The sequence below is a fragment of the Anser cygnoides genome, chromosome 7 (genome assembly GCF_040182565.1).
Source record: "Anser cygnoides isolate HZ-2024a breed goose chromosome 7, Taihu_goose_T2T_genome, whole genome shotgun sequence".
Lineage (NCBI taxonomy): Eukaryota > Metazoa > Chordata > Aves > Anseriformes > Anatidae > Anser > Anser cygnoides.
The window spans coordinates 5,336,537-5,352,947 of NC_089879.1; the positions used below are offsets into that span (position 1 = coordinate 5,336,537).

Consider the following 16,411-nt stretch of genomic DNA (forward strand, 5'->3'; position numbering starts at 1 on the left):
TTTATACGTGATGAGGATAGGACTTATACAAGTGCTGAGGGGTTGTTTTGGGGATACTGTTTCCAGTGGCTCTTTTTCCAAATCTCACTTTAGGAAGTGGGGGAAGATGGATTTCAGAGGCAGAGGGGGGAATAATCAAGATGAGACTTCCAGACAAGCTGCTAAAATTAAGAGGATTTGTACAGTCAAGTAAAAATGGGACCGCGTACAAAAGAAACAACTGCTGACTTGCTTATAGGGAATCTGGATAGATGTTCTCTGCATCCAGAACTAGCACTTGAACATGAAATTGTGCAATTTTTAACCTCTTAGTTGTAATTTATTCCTTTCGCATGTTGAGTAGTAATAGTCCCAAGCACAGCCTTTGGCAAACCTGGAAAAAAAAAGAGTTGTGTTTTTATGTTTGGATTTATGCTTTGTTCTGTCATGTTTTTATGTTGTTCTTGAAATGCAAATAAGGGACCTGCAAAAAAAACAAAAACTATGGTTTGGAATAGATGCAGGAAAATATGGAAAATAGTAAACCCAGTGCAACTAAGTATACATGTTCATACCTTTCCCAAGGCTGCCTATCCTATACAGAGCCTTTCCCAAGCAGACTCTAGCACTAAGCTGGACAGTGGAGTTGGTTGTATTGATCTGCTACTTGGTTATATGCAGAATATGGGCAGGATGATTTGATCTTCTGCTGTTGCTGAAAGTAAAAACAGTGAGCAAATGATCCCAATCTCTTATTAGATTCTACCTTTAAGATATAGGTTTTTTTTCCTTAGCTCTTCATTTGAATTTCTGGGAAAAAAAAATGATACATTTCCCCCTTGTATTGTGTAATAGATTACATGAAGACTCTTCTGTAATGAGTCTGAAGATTAGTTAATTATTTTTGAGATTGTGTTACATGTGTTAGGTTTATAGTGTACTCCCCAGTACACTTACTTAGCACAGGGGCCAGCACTCTGTTGCTTTGTGCAGCTAATGGAGTTTCTGACTTGAACAGAAATTGCCAAGATTTGATGCGTGCAACCAAAGGTTCAAGTCCTGAAGATGGCCCCTAGCTTCTCATCACACCAGTGATGTATTAAACGCAGCGCAACGATTTTAGGGTTTTTCGTGTGGCAACTCCCACTTGGGGGTGGTTTCTCCCTCCCTGTTACAAAGCCTTTATGCAGAAGATATAATGATGCTACCCTGCTTCTTGCTTTGTCCTGTATCTGGAGACAAGTCCTACGGTGACTATTGTGTAAAAAAGTCTTCATCCTGTAAGGAGCAGACCGTGAAGAATGGGGACAAACAGGAAGAAATCGCAGGGCAGTTCCCAGCAGCAGGAGGTGGCCGTGCTGGTCTCTCTGCTGTTTACTTTGAACTTGGCATGCTCCGAGTCTTCCCTGGCTTGGCTTCCAAAAGCATAAAGCACACAGCCAAGCCCATGAGCATGTGATAGTTGGCATTTTTGACGTGTGTTGCGTGGCTGTGCAGCCGTAACTCAAGGATCACAGCTATAAAGACAGGTAGGAGCAAGCAGGCAACAAGCTGTAGGAATTTTAATCTCTGCATGAAGCCTAGACATGTACAATTTTTTTTTTTTTTTTGCTTTTGAGAAGGAGTCTACTTTCTGTAAACATGGAAATGGGGTGTGAGACATCAACCCAGCTGCTCAGCAGCCATCAGTACTGTGCTGTAATGCCTTGTGGACCTTGCGCCACATCAGCTAACATGCCAAGAGAGTGGGGCCTGCCCCAGGGCACAGTATGAGGCCCATGTTTGCCTCCACTGCTCTGTTTTGATGTAGGCCCACCAGGGGTGGTTACCTAGAGAAGCCACTGTTCTGTAACTGTTGACTTGCTAAAGAGCATGACACACAGCAGATAGATGTAAGCACATGGGGATAACTCCTTTTTGTGAATCTGCAGAGCTTCTCTCTTGACCGGGGGATCTGCAAGGGATGGAACTCCTCGTTGCTCACCAGAATTACTTATTTTTCTAAGTCTTCAAAGCTTAACGTTAGTGTGGTGTAATGTTTTCCCTCACCAGTGATGACATTGGCAAGTATTTCAATTGGAGGAGATTCTTTTTTTTAATGATCTTAGTATATGTAACACTTGATAGGAGTTGACATGATGCTGTAGGCCTGGAGCAGGTCAGGGTAGCTAGAAGCCCTACACTTGCTACACTTGCATGTGTGATGTGGCAATGCTTGCTTCAGGTTGCAAATTTTTACTTCCAGGGCTAAAGGATTCCTCCTGCTCCTCAGATCTCCCCTCTCTTTCACCTGGTTTCATCTCTTGTGCAGCCATCAGAAGACTCGGTCCTTACAGAGCAAGGTTAATAGGGTTAAAGAAGATGCCAGGAAAAAATACCTCAGTTTATTTTGGAGAGTCTGCTGCTTAACGTTTTGTGGAAGTCACTGTGTTTTCAAATAGAGCAAGCTGGGAGCTTGTTTTAGAGAAAGAGCTGAAGACTTAGGCCCCACCATGTTTTTCTTTGTGGCTGTCACAAATGTCTCCTCCTTGTTGGTGCCGTGCATTGGTGAAGGTTTTCTGCAAGGCCTGGATCGTTTTCATCAGGCATAAAATTAACATTTGAAGCATTAGAGGGGGAACGATTCCCACTCTTTGGAGCGTTGTTCATAATGACAAGGGATTTTTGTGTTTTAAAACTATGGAAGGAACTTGAGTAACTTTGAAAGGAAAGTACTTTATCAGAGTACAGAGGCTTCCTGATTGTGCCTGGCCGAGGCAGAGCCGGGCATAGCTGGCAGCTAGCTGACGGAAACACCACACAAATGAGACAGCAGGAATCCAGTGACTTTGGAGAAACAGATGGATGAATTGCAAACACTATTTTGTCCCCTTTTGTGTAAGGAGACGTGCTCAGCCTTTGTGACTTCAGTTTGCTGCTAGCTAGCAGGAGATAGTCACAGCGGCCAGGAATTACTCTTTGCAGTTTTGAACCAGTGGCTTTTGCTTTTGTAGGTTGAGTTTACCATCCACCATCCTACCAGAAGACACGAATCTACTGTTAATGTTAATTAGGCTGCCAACTTAAATTGATGGCAAAGCCCATCAGCTTGTACCAGGGATGAGGAGGTTGTAAACCAGATCTACACTTGAGCTTCCTGGTCCTCCAAGGGCTGACTCCTGGGGAGAGCGTGGTTTGGGGCCTGTGGCTGTTCTCCTTCAGGCCCAGTTCAACGTCCCGTTCTGTGGTGCTCATCCAGCGTGGTCTTGCTGGATCTTCCTCAATTCCAGGACAAACAGCAGGATGGGAGAAGGGGTAGGAGAAGCAGCAGGAGCAGGCGTGGTTGGCAGCCTGGCGTCCCCCATGGGGACATTCAGTTGTGCAAGGAACCTCTTGGATTCCTGACAGGTCAGGTTTGTTGACCCTTCTGGGCATGCTATAGTGAGCGTTTAGTTATTTACTAAAGCCTTTTGAAGTGAAAGTGGCTTGATGGGGTCTGAGGCTTTTGTGTTATGGAGAGTTGTGTGAGAATCTTTGCTGGGGTTAGCTATTAGCTGATTGTTTAATTATTTGGCTCTGTAACTAAGTAACTAAATGCCTTGAGCCTTGAGATAAGTAGCTCTTTGTTAACATTTTAATAAATGGAAACAAATAATAATAATTTAAAACCTAAGGAAGTATAAATCTTTCGTTTCAGTGACCAGTCGTGAATAGAGTCATGATTTGGAGTATAATTGTGAACCTCATAATAATATGAAACACAGCTTTCAGAATGTCCCAGTCCTCTATTGTGGTCATGGCTTTTACACAAATAATATTTACTCCATTTGATGGCTGGATGGCATAAACCATTCTGCGAGACTGTATGAACAGTCAAAGAAAAAGTTTGTCTGCTTATTTAACAGCGGCTTGGTTTTCCGTGGGGTGTTGTTCAATAGCTCCACCTCTAAAGCTTAAATATGCTTACATTGTGTGCACCACTATTGCAAATAAGGATGTAGCTGAGAGTAAACAGCAGCAGAAGCAAGGTTCCCTCCCATGTCCTCTAGTGTTTAAGAACATCAACAGAAATTTTACACATGCCTTTGTTGTTTGATTGTTTTTGTAGGGTGATAGGCAGGTGTTATTCGCAAGAGTTAAAGCACCTTGGTGGTAGGAACTAATGCCGCAATTACAGGATTTGCAGAAGCCCCTTTGAAGAATTCTGCGCTGCCATCCTGGGGCTGTGGGGAACTCGGCCTGCAAAGGGTTTGGTGATAGCTTAAGGCTTATGCTGATGGCTCAGGGATGGGGCTTTAGGCAAGAGGGGCATAAAAGTGATGCTGCATCGTCAGGCCTTGCTTGGCCTCTGCTGGGCCATCTCCTCCTGCTCCTGAGTTGTTGCTGGTTGTTTTCACTTAGGATCCTACAGTTTGGGAAGACTCCAGGGGATGCTTCTGCAAATGCCAGAGGATGGGTACAAGTGTGGGCTGAGCACGTGTGCAGCCTTGCTTCTCTGCTATGCTCAGAAGATGTGGAAATGGGGGAATAATCCTCATGTAAGCCTCAGGGGCAGCACTGCTGTGACTATATAGCACGCAAGTGAGTGCAAGACTTGTCTCTAAATCCCGGAGCAGTGTGCAAATGCTTGTGAACGGGCGCAGGGTCCTGTGGGGAGCTGCCTCGCAGGGTTCAGCTGTTTACATGCTGCAGGGAATTTGTGAACAGTTTCAACTCATTGGTTTGCTTTGTGAAGCTATTGGACGGGCTAATGCCTCCGAATCCCACCTGTTCTCTGTTTGCATTTGGGCACCATTTCAAACCCACACTGGAAAAGTTTATAGGCAAACATTATAAAAAGTGACAGTCTTAAGTGCTGCTACATTCGAGTTTGGCAACACAAATGCTCACCTGAAAGAGCTCACTATTTCCAAACATGACTTCATTATTTCATGACAACGCTTAGTGCTGGATCTTCCCTGATCCTCCAGAGAGAAAGAAATGCAGGAGGATAATGTTTACCAAACTCTAATACCGGCTTGACTTTTATTTTTATTTCTTTTTTGGTTTGCAATTAATTTTCCTTTTAAAGCTGTCTTTGAGTTTGGAGTTGGATTTGTGTTGAAAGAGTAAACTTGGGATTAGTAATTTAAAAAGAGATGAAGTCAATTGTGGTAGGTAGAAAATAGTTTTCATTGTGATTGTATGGGAAGAAGGGCAAACTGCACAGGAGGCCACTGCAACCTGTGCGAGCACCCTACAAGTGTCCTGGGGCTACTCGGCAAAGCCTTTAAAGCACCTGAAGGAGGGCCGAGCTATCTTCACCCATGGTGGCTTTTAAAAAGTTTAAACAAAGACATTTTAAAAGACTCCTGTACATTGTTGGCACAGTGTAAACTCTGTAAAAGAAATGTACTTTGCAGGCAGAGTGCTTGCAAAGAAGTCTTATAAACTTCTGAGTAAATTAGCAAGCTGGTTTCAGCGCCTTTGTTTTTTTTAACTGTAATCTGACAGTGGAATATGAATTAAAAATATTCTCCAGCATACTCGTTGCTGATATGAAATATAGGTAGCAACAGGCCGTGCTCCTTCTGGAAATGAGATTTGGACCGGCACAGTGTGGTTCTCAGTAAAACACCTGCACCGCAGATCCGTGGATTCCTGACTGCATCGGCGAGGCTCAGCGAGTTTGTAAAACGTGTAAAGCTGTGTTGTAGCTTGTCCTGGGCTTCGAGATGGAATTTTGCACTCTAGAAAACGTAGAGTCCCAGTTATAAAATCTAAATCTGAGAAGCATTACAGTTTCCACCAATGGTCCTGCTCAGGTTTTGCTTAAAGGGCTCTCCTGGCCACCATCTGGGTGCGATGTGTGCCAGGTCTGTCTGACAAAACTCGCTTGCCGTAGGGGAGACGACTTGAGAAGCTTTGCTGGCTTTGCAGGGGCACGTCCCTGGATCTGTTCTCTCTTTGCTTCAGGAAAGCTACCTCTGAGCTCCCTGAAATTATGTGATTCCCAAATGAGTGGGAGGAGAAATTGGGCTCCCTGGTTTCAAATGCAGCGAACTTCAAGAACAGCAAAATATTTAGCTGCCCAAGTTGGTGGCCACTGCTGGTTTGGGCAGCTTCAGCGTGACCAAGCTCTCATCTAAAGGCTACCCCAGACATGACATTTGTTTCAGTCCTCTGTTGGAGGTGTGATGCAAGGAACGAGCACGCTGAGGAGGGATGTGGCTTTCTGGGTTCGGTATTCTTAGAAGCAAGGGTGGGCACCAAGGAGTCATCTATTTTAGTGTTCCCTCAGACTCTGGACAACATACAAAAAGCGGTGTGTTTTATTTTTATGTGCACACACGGGTGCACAGCTGGTGTCTGCGGCAGGACTTGCGCGGGGGTGAGAGCTGGGCAGCAGCTGGCTGGGTGATGTGACCCTCCCCAGGAGCAAACAAAGCGTGTTCCTGCTTCTCTCCTCTATTTACTTTTCATGCCAGCCCTGGAAAGGGAAGGAGGATACTGGGAGAGGGCTGTTGTGGTTTTAAGGAGAAGCCAGTGAAAAAAGCAGTCCTTATGTGTGGCACAGCCTGGCTGCTTCACAGGGGTGGCTTGGGGGGGTCCCTCCACCCCATACCAAGCCATCCCACTGCCCCATGGGGATGATGAAGCTGTAGTAACTGCAGGCAGATGTCATTTTCCGAGGACTTTTTTTTTTCTGGAAAAAGACTGTGGTTTGACATACTTCCTGACACTTGGTTACAAAGGGGACCTGATGGATGAGCCGTTTCATTCTGAACGTCTGGTACACAATGCCTCTGAAAGCTTCATTTGTGTTCCTGGGCGTCTGCTGTGCCTGCTCAGGAGAGGCTGTGAAATAAGAAAAGAGGGAAAAAATAAAGGAAAAAGTTACTGTCGCTTGGAGCAGAGTTGGCAGTACAGAAGGCAAGTGTAGAGGCTTTGGAAAAGGTGCAGGGAGAAAAATAAAGGACATTGTATATGCTGTGTATAGAATCTCATGTTTACTGGCTCAGTGAGGGTTTGCATTTTTTTTGGCTATCCTTTTCTTCTAAAACAGGTCTTTCCAAGTTTAAGAAAACCCTATGTCTACAGTCAGGTGAGGGAAGATATATATTGAATTTCAGACACAAATGCTGTGATATAGAACTGAATTTGCTTTTTGAACTCTTCCTGCCTCCTCCAAGCTCCTGCGAAGCCCTCAGGCCCAGCAGCTCTCGTCTCTCCGGGGCTGGCTCGCTGTGGCTGGTGGGACAAGTTGTGACTTTGTGTGGCACAAGGGACAAGGGACACGATCAGACACTGTTCAAAGGAGAAGGAGCTTTCTGTGTGGTTAACCTTTTGAAAATAAAGCCTATCTATACCTGCATGTGGTTCAGTTTTACAAGACAGGTGGCTGGGCTAATCTGGATGAAACTTTTTATTTAACATAACTTGATTGCTGTGGATAAAAAGGGCCGTCACTGACTTGTGTTGGAAATTCTCTCCTTTCCCTCTTTCTTCTTTTTTCCTCCTTTCCTTCCACCTTCGCAGAGCCGCCAACCAAATACCAAATCTCTCAGCCAGATGTACACTCAGCACTTCCAGGAGAACCACTTGAGTTGCGCTGTCAATTGAAAGACGCCGTCATGATCAGTTGGACTAAGGATGGGGTCCCTTTGGGGCCTGACAATAGGACAGTGATTATTGGGGAGTACTTACAAATTAAGGATGCTTCACCCAGAGATTCGGGCCTCTATGCTTGCACTGCTGTTAGGACCCTAGACAGTGATACTCTGTACTTCATTGTAAATGTTACAGGTGAGTGAGCTAAACGTAGGTTTTGCATGTAGAAGCTGTAAAATGTGATGTAAAGACAAGTTGTGATGTAACTTGAAACAAACTCAGCTAAACCCACTGTGCCCAGCTGGATCTGTAGTTGTGGTATTTTGGGTATTTTCCCCTTTGTCCTGATTCTGAAATGGCATCAGTTTGTATATACCCCCTCCTATTTAACGGGGTCTGTGCTGACTAATGCTACTGCTGAGTAGCCCCCTTACTCTGTGCCTCTGTGGACAGGATTAAATGATGGTCACTGTGGTGACGATGATGATAAAGCCACTAAAATGAATGCCAGCTTTCTCCCCTCCATCAGAAGAGGAAAAGGGGTGTCCTACATCCTTTTGCACTGCTTTAAGTTTAGAGACAAATTACTCTAGAGTCACTTGGTTTTGGTCAGCTGAATGTCTTAAGGAAGAACATAAATTTTTCAGTAGAAAGATTTTTTTTGGAATTAGCAAGCTCTCTTTTGAAGCTTTGTAGCATTTAAGGATTATTAGCTAGTTTTGTTAGAATTTTATAACAATAACATATATTTATGCATTTTCTTTTACTATAGCACCTGCACAACTAACATGACATCTGTTCTCCTTGATAGATAAACTAAGATGTAGCATATTGGTTTATTAGTCTGTAAAATATACTGTTTTAAAGTCTTGGTTATTTTTAATGTGCAGATGCTCTTTCCTCTGGGGACGATGAAGATGACAATGATGGGTCTGAAGACTTCGTGAATGACAGCAACCAGATGAGTAAGTAACAGCAAACTGCCGGAGGTGCCTAGCAAGATCCACGTGGAAAATAACGTCCAGTTGCTTGCTCTTCTGCCTTCAGAGCTTCTCGATTGTTAACTGCATGTGCTATCAAGTAGTGGTATCTTTGTCCTTTCCTGTTTTCTGTTTCACATGGTTCGTAACTTGGAAAAGAAAAGAAAAAAATAAACTAATATTCTTCTAAACATGCTTTACTGGTCTGTACTTTCTGTCTCCCTTCTTGCTAGCATTTCTGAAGTTTCCTGTCTTCCTAAATAGAAGTTCAGTCTTTGTCTGTTTTAGCTGATCTTTGAGAAATCTGACTTTCCCTTTCCCTGAACCTGGACTGAAATCTAACAGAAGAAACACAGATCCAACTCGCTTTGTTAAAAGGTAGTATGGAAACCTTAAAAATTAAGTTGCACTGAGGCAAATCCCTCAGTCTTTAACCTAAGCAGAAATTTCACTGGGGAGAATAGATTTGGAGACAACGGGATTCTTTTGTGTATAAAGGACCTCAAGGTTTGTCACAAATAAAGCAATCCAGCACTAAAAATACATTTAATGTTACTTACGCATGATGAAAATGGGCTAAAAGAGTCTTAAACCTAGCTGGATGTTAAACTTCAGTCCCTTTGGAGAATTTAGAAAGCTATTAATAGGCTCTAAATGGAACAGTCACTAAGGAAAAAAAAAAAAGAAAAGTAAAATTCATATTGGTTCCTTATGCCCCCATGCACTATTGCAAAATCCCCTTGGATGGCTGATCGTTTGCTGTTGCTCGTGCTTTGGAAAGTCGATAACGTGAACACAGAAATCCTTCGTTAGAGATGTCAGCTGGCTGCAGAGGGCAGGAGCCAGGCAGTGTGTTTGCTCCTCAGCCAGGTAGCGATCGGCGGCGATCCTCGGGACTTGAACCACTTGTTCGGATGATGGAGCACGAGCCTCGTTTCAGCCACCCTAGTTAGTTACTGTTGTATACGACTGCCCCTGCTCTGAAGCTGTGAAACATTAGATGCTCTTTAAAATGATAGAAGTAGTTAGCTGCCGGCGTGGCCCCGCCATCTGTTAGTGTGATTAACCCAGCCCGATTCACAGGTGCAGCCTGAAGTGGCTGAGATTAAGCAGCTGGAGGCTGCTCGGACAAAGGAATGCGGTGGCAGAGATAATTGGCGAGTTTGGAAAAGGGACATTGCTTTTAAAAGGAGTTGTGTAGGCAAAACGCCCAAGCAACATTAGTGTTCCTCTGAAAAGGGTTCATGGGTTCATTCCTTTTAGGAAACATCCCTGTATCTGTTATCGCTTCAGAGTTTCGTTGGTGCTTGTCAGAAAAGGGCTTGTGATATTTTCGGTGTGCGAGGGATACTGCTGTGCTTCCAAGCCGTGCTAATAGAGATGAACTGTGAGCAAACGGATTTTAAAGTGCATATAGCGAGAGAAAAAAGACGAGGACCTGATTTCAAGGCAAGTGCAGTGTGACTTTGTGGTAACTGCCTTGCCTTTTGCTGAATGGGGAGAACTATCCTGCAGTATCTTCTGTAACACCGCTTGTGCTCTTGTAATACGAGCATCATTTCAAGCTACTGTTAATCCATCTGTAGTGAGGAGCTGGTGAAAAGCCTTTGACCGCCTCTGTTTGCCGGGGATGGGCTGTGTGCTTTAGCAGGGGTCAGGCACGCTTTCCCTGCTCAGAGTGAAAGATGCCTCTGAAGCGTGCGTGTTCAAACATCTCGGATGGCTGTGAGCGTGCAAAAAACCCTCGTAGTGTAGAACCATGGAAGCAAGTCCTTCTGAGAGTGCCCTTCAGTAAGGTGTCCACAGGTTCTGGCTCTCCCTTCAGGCTGCAGATGGGCGCAGGGCACAGCACCGCCGGCCTTCTGGGGTCTGAGCTCTCAGCGGTGAGAGCGGGAGCCGGAGGAAGGGCTGTGGCACCGCAACTCTGCAAACAGTCTGTTTTCAATGAAAACTTGCATCGCTGTAACTCAGTTGGATTAATACGACTTTGCTGAAAGATGGTTGTGATTTGGCAAGATCAGAGCTGCATGATAGTTTGGGGTGGGACTCGGTTTGGTGCCTTTGCAAGCTGCTGGAGCTTGTGAGCCTGGTATCTCGTAAGCCTTCCCACCAGTATTCCTGGCCGTTCCCCTTCTAGGTTTTATGTCGCGCCCAGAAGGTCAGATCGAATTTAGGAAACTGAACTTCAGGGCAGGTTGAAAAGTGAAGGCGGAGGAGTGGTCTAAGTCCATCCTGAGAGTGCTGCGGGGTGGCAGTGGTGTGAAACGGTCAAACATCCCTTACTGCCTTCCTGGGCAGAGCCTGGGGACCTCAGGGTCCCACCAGTCCTTGGTTGCTACCCTTTGAGAGAAGAGCTCTTGGAGCGTTTCCTGAACCACGGTTTGAGCATCGCAGATCTAAAACCGTTTAACTGATAATTTACATGCAAATTACAGCTGTGATCATTAAGGATAAGCGGTGGAAATTGGCCTGGTTATGCCTTCAGTGATGGAAACAAAAGGCCATAGTCTTCAAAGGTTGTTGCTTTTTGATGAAACAATTCTGATAAAGTCCAGCTGTCTTGGCATGTTAATTATGACGTGATGAGGCAGGAAATGGCTGTAGTGCCTTCCACAGGAAACTGAACCTTGGCATTCTCATTCCTGCATATTTAAAACCAAAGCAAACCTTTTAGAGCTGTTTTATTTACGAGTGGAAGTATTCTTTTAAGCTCTTTTATTTGCTTTGCCTCCGCTACAAACATGTTTTCCGAGGCCAAGGTTTTCAAAGGCAGGCAGAGGGACCGAGGAGGAAATCTAGGCTGCTTTTCAAGGCTGCCCCAAAATAAAAGCGCTCCTGAAAGATGGAGGCTGGAGGTGGCTCAGCAGCAGCCTGCTCCGGGGAGGCGAGGGCGCTCGCACGTACACGTGCCCGTTCGGCCCGTGTGTGTTTTTAAGTAAAAGGCATGCACGGCAGACTTCACTCTGTGTTTGGTGTCCTCCTAGCTTGACAGAGATTTCAGCTGTCTGAAAAAACAACGTGCTAGATTTGTTCCAGACTGCATCCTGAATAGCTTTTTATTACTTCCAGCTTTTGTCGGAGTGATTAGTGCTCGTGGTGAAGGTGTAGGGTTGGTTCCCCTGCAAAACAGACCTCTCTCTCCCCAAAATGGCTTTGTTGGCAACTCAGTTTTTACCTTCATTGCCCTAAAGAGGTGCGTCAGCTTGGTGCTGGGGCATCACCTCCATGGATGTTGACCTGGGGCTTCCTATTACAAGCCCTGGCCGTTGTCGCTTCCCGCTGGTGGCAGTGAAGAATGCTTTGCTGGTACTTGTTGCTTCATCGTCATCATGATTTTGGGAGGTAACCTGACTTTCAGGCTGCTGTTATCCTGGCTCTCTGTGCTCAGTGCTGGCAAGGCAACAGCTGTCGTGATGGCTGCACTCAGGCTGAGATGCTCAGACCAACAGGAATTTTCTAGAGAGTAGCCCTGAAGATGCTGCTATTCTGCCTTGAACTCTGCTCAGGCGACTGGAAGCTTTGTGGATTTTTTTTTTCCTTATCACCCTTTAAACAATTTCTTCTGGGCCAAGCAATGGTAAATTGGCACCGAGAACAAAAAGTATCTAAATGTAATCCACATGCTGTGCTTTTCATGCCTTGAAGAATTTCAGAAAGGATAAAACAAGGTTCAAATTCATCAAATCCTGCAGAGTGGAAACCCGCTCAAGGGAGCAGCAAAAATTGGATGCTGCCTAGAAGTGGTTTTTAATTAAAGGTCAAATACAAGTGTACTGAAAACCTTGGGGTAGCTTGGGGTGGTCGTTTCAGGTGCACTGACGTGCTCAAGGTGCTTCTCAGGCAGGCTTGGGTTTGGCTACTCCTGTATTTCTTTGTATTACATATGTGAAGAAGAAAAATAATAATCAGGGAATCCTGAAGTGAAGTGGTCCCCTGGGCTGCCTAATTTCAATTTCACAAGCAGGAGATTTGCCTGATTAGATGTAATGCATTTGCAGCGGAGCGCGGTGCGGGTCAGCAGGATATTTTCTTCCCTAATGAGAGCTCGAAAAGCCATCAGGAATTCCCACCCCTTCCCCTGCTGCTCGCCGCCGCTGCGCCGGGCTTGGCCCCGATGTTAGTGGCAACTCCTGCCAGGGGTGCTGCCTCCCTTTACCCGTCCCGTAGGCAAAGGGGGGATGGAGATGGTCTGTGTGGGGTTGGCAGTGGTCGGTGCGTGCTGGTAAACTACATTTATTCTTCGTTTTAGCAAATCTGGATGGTTTTGCCCTCAAGAGAAATAAAAGCGGAAAAGGTGCTTTTAGGTTTTGAGAAGTTAATCTGTGAAGAGAAATGCCACGTGTCGCAGAAGGGCTGTGAGTGTTAGGGTTTGCAGATATTGCTGCCCTTCTCTTTTCCCTTAACCACCCTGGTGAGCTGCCAGTACGTGTTGCTGCTATCCAGTGAAAAACGGCAGGGTATCCTGACGCGCTTTCAGGCCGTGGTTTCAGCATGTGATGTCCGCATGTTTTTCCTCAGAGTTCCCCTGTAATTCAGGAACATTACGGAGCCTGCTGATGTGAGCCTTGTGCAAGCTTTCCAAGCACAGTCGTTCCTCCCAGCCCAGAGTTTCCCTCCCGTTTCTCTGTGTCCATTCCTCTTCGTTCCTGCCTGCATCCTCCCAGCCTTTTCTCTGCTCCCACCTCTCCCACTGAGCGAAGCGTTTCCTCTCTGTGCATTTCTTGTATACGAGGATTACCTGGGCACTTCTTTACACAATTTTTTTTAAAGGGTGTGGGGGTTGTTGGACAAGGGATTACGTGCCAGACAACCGGAGCGTGAGCATACTTCATTGCAAGCTGGTACTCGTGTAAAATATTTGTGTAAAAACCTGGCTGCGTGGAGCGGCCTGGTTGTGGGAGCTGCTTGTTGGTGGCCAGATCCTGACCAACTCGCATGCCCTGGTCCTGGGCTGTGCTCTGCTGGGAGCTTCCCGCTGGGCTGGGCGCTGTGACTTTCTTGTGCTGGGCTCTCTGAGATGCCAGTATAACCAGTTTGGGATGGTTGATGACCTGACCTGCCTCGGTTGGCTTTGTGGACACCACGGGTAGGCCCGGTATTGGTCCTGTGATACGTTTTTAGCCATCCAGAGAAAATATCCTTGTAATGTATCAGTAGGAACCTGTGATTGCCTTCACCTGGTACAGACCTAATGTAATTTGGTCTTTGCGTGTAGTTGGTAATTCCTTTGGTTGGCTTTGTTTAAAGGCTTCTGTTGTTTTAATGCGATCCTGGTTTTAGCAAATAGCATTAACAGTGAATTTCCTTGCATCTCTAATTCACTTTAGTCCATGTAACAATTTCTTAGCGCGGTAGTTAAATTTCCAATAGTTACCTGATTTTCTGTTTTGATTACATGCACAAATTTGCTTTGCTTTTCTACTTCATTAATTTTAACACTAATTGCTACTTCGGGGAAAAAAAATCACTTATCGTTCTTAGCATCGTTTTAAGGCTTGCTTTTGGAATGTTTTCTTTATACAGAGAGAGATGTTGTTAAAGGATTTATTCCTGTATTTTCTATCCAGCTGTATTTTTATTTAGGGAGGAGGGTGGCAGGATTTCTGAGTTTGTGCTGATTGTAAGAACGGCAATAAATATTTGAGGAGCGGAAGAGTTTATTTATAGTGGAGTGTAAGGCTGCTAATGAAGGAAATGAAACAGGGCTGAGAGAAATGGAGTTATTTTTCTGGACCCCTCTAGTCCTAAAAATTCCAGGCTAATCTGATTTGCTTCAGGAAAATGCCATTGTGGAAGGAATTAATGTTTCCTAGTATTAACCAGATCTTGAATATTTAACTTTTTTCAGCTGTTATGGGGATACAACCAAAGCAATATCAGGAAGGCACCATGCAATGTAGCCAAAGCGGTGTGTGGCTCCAGAGCGTGGGGTGATCTCGGGTATTTCGAGTAAAAATTTATTGGGTAAAAGGAGGTGGGCAGATGTGTATTTTGATGCGCTGTGTTGACAAAAACAACAAAATGAGTTGCTGAGTTTTGCTTATCCATGATTTCTGGTTCGGTTTCCTCCTCTTTGGTTAAGATTTCAGGAGTATATTCCCTTTGCAAATATATTTTAACGGCTTCTCAACAGCACAGTTAGCTTTGCCATGTTGGTCTGTGAGCGTTAGCAGGCTCCTAGGCAGGTAGGTGTGCTTATCCCTCTTCAAACATGTGGGGACAGGATTAAGGCTGAAGCTTCATTTTGGTCTTCTGCCTTTGTCTCTCTTCAAAACTGGGGTTGGAGAATTCAAAGTTTGCTGAGTGCTCGCAGTAACTCAGCTTGAGGTCTCAAGCCTCTGATCAGTGGGGTCTGCTGAAAACTGCCTTACTCAACATCCACAAAACAAAGGATATCTGTGGTTAATTATTGGAATTTTGTCATAAATTATCTACTCCAGGCTGCAGACTGAGCCGTTTGCAAAATTCTGGTCAACACTTGCAGCATATGATTTCCAGTCCTGTACTCTTCCTAAACCACGCTGTCCCCACTAAAACAAGTGCGGACAGCCCTTCCCATCTGCGGAAGGGGCTGGAAAGGGAGCTCGGATGCTGAGCACTGACATTTCTGCACGCTTCTCCTCCCAACAGGGGCACCCTATTGGACTCACACGGACAAAATGGAGAAAAGGTTACATGCAGTGCCAGCGGCCAACACCGTCAAGTTCCGTTGCCCAGCCATGGGAAACCCAACACCAACCATGCGATGGCTGAAAAATGGGAAAGAATTTAAACAAGAACATCGTATTGGCGGCTATAAGGTAAGATCTCATTATGTTATTTTGCAATTTCTGTTCTTGACCAAGGCTTGAATAAGAAATCAAAAAAAACTTGCTGAAGTCAACAGAAAATCTTTTTTAATGGACTTGGATCAAATTTAGATGCAAAAAAAAAAAAAGTAATTGTTTTCTTCTGGGGAAGGGTGGGTGGTTTCTCTGGCTGTTAGTGAGCTTTAACTTATTTTTTTTCTTAAATTCAATACCAGTTCAGCTAAGGATTATTTATAATGACTTATTTGGAAAACTAAAGACTGACACTGCAAAACACAGTAAGATGTGAAGGCTTTACTCCATTTGTTTTCAGCTGCATTGTTAAAACCATGACTATCTGCAGTGGTGATTATACGCAGTTTAATAACGGAAGGGTCGGAAGTCAAAAGTTGTTATTTTCTATAGAGTTTATGGTCTGTGAAACTGAAATGGGAAGCAGAATTTGAGGGAAAGTAACAGCAATTACTTACAGGGGTTTGTTTGAATTTTAAATAGCTTCAGATTAGACGCTTCATTCGAAGTTGGTGGTTACTGATTAAGAGAGAGGTTCGGGGAGGCCAGCTCTTTCTCTGGCTTAGTGCACGGACCTTTAACCTCCAGGTATCCGCCTAGGGCAGGTCAGAAGTCAGAACTGGGTCATCTTATCCCCGGAATGGGAGTGCATGGCTTGGATGGCGGATTGCTGTTCATACGTGCCCCTTGCCATCCTGCCCCAGCTTTCTGAGCTACCTGGATCTCTTCTGGGAGCTTTCCATCCACGGCTTCTCATGCCCCTGGTGCCCTGATGGAGCGAGCGTGGATGTTGCTTCGTGTGCCGTTGACTCAGATCCTGCTTGGTACAAAAAAATATGTTTTCCAGTGCAGAGGAGAACAAGCCATAGCCTCCTTTCCTCTCTAACTAGATTTACTGTAGAAAGTGTCAATTTTTCCAACGTTTGTGTTAGCAGAGAATGAAGCCCAGAAAATTTCCCCGCGTGAACACTAATTATCTAAGTAGACTTTTCCATCTGTTTGCTTACACCATAAATTGCTGTTGCTTATGAGTGTACACCTGGCAGCACCTTCTGCCTTTCA

The 16,411-nt window shown here is 44.9% G+C and overlaps 1 protein-coding gene across 13 annotated transcripts in view; it reads left to right on the forward strand.

Annotated features, from left to right (window-relative positions):
- The window catches only part of FGFR2 (fibroblast growth factor receptor 2), a 96,838-nt gene that overhangs the window by 26,964 nt on the left and 53,463 nt on the right, over positions 1 to 16,411 (forward strand). For 7 of the 13 annotated variants that reach the window (XM_067000468.1, XM_067000466.1, XM_067000470.1 and 4 more), the window contains exons 3-5: positions 7,477 to 7,743; positions 8,439 to 8,513; positions 15,159 to 15,328. In XM_067000468.1, coding sequence (XP_066856569.1) covers positions 7,477 to 7,743; positions 8,439 to 8,513; positions 15,159 to 15,328 — 512 coding nt within the window. The remainder of the gene's footprint in view (positions 1 to 7,476; positions 7,744 to 8,438; positions 8,514 to 15,158; positions 15,329 to 16,411) is intronic. The other 6 variants (XM_067000474.1, XM_067000476.1, XM_067000475.1 and 3 more) reach the window with 2 other exon arrangements.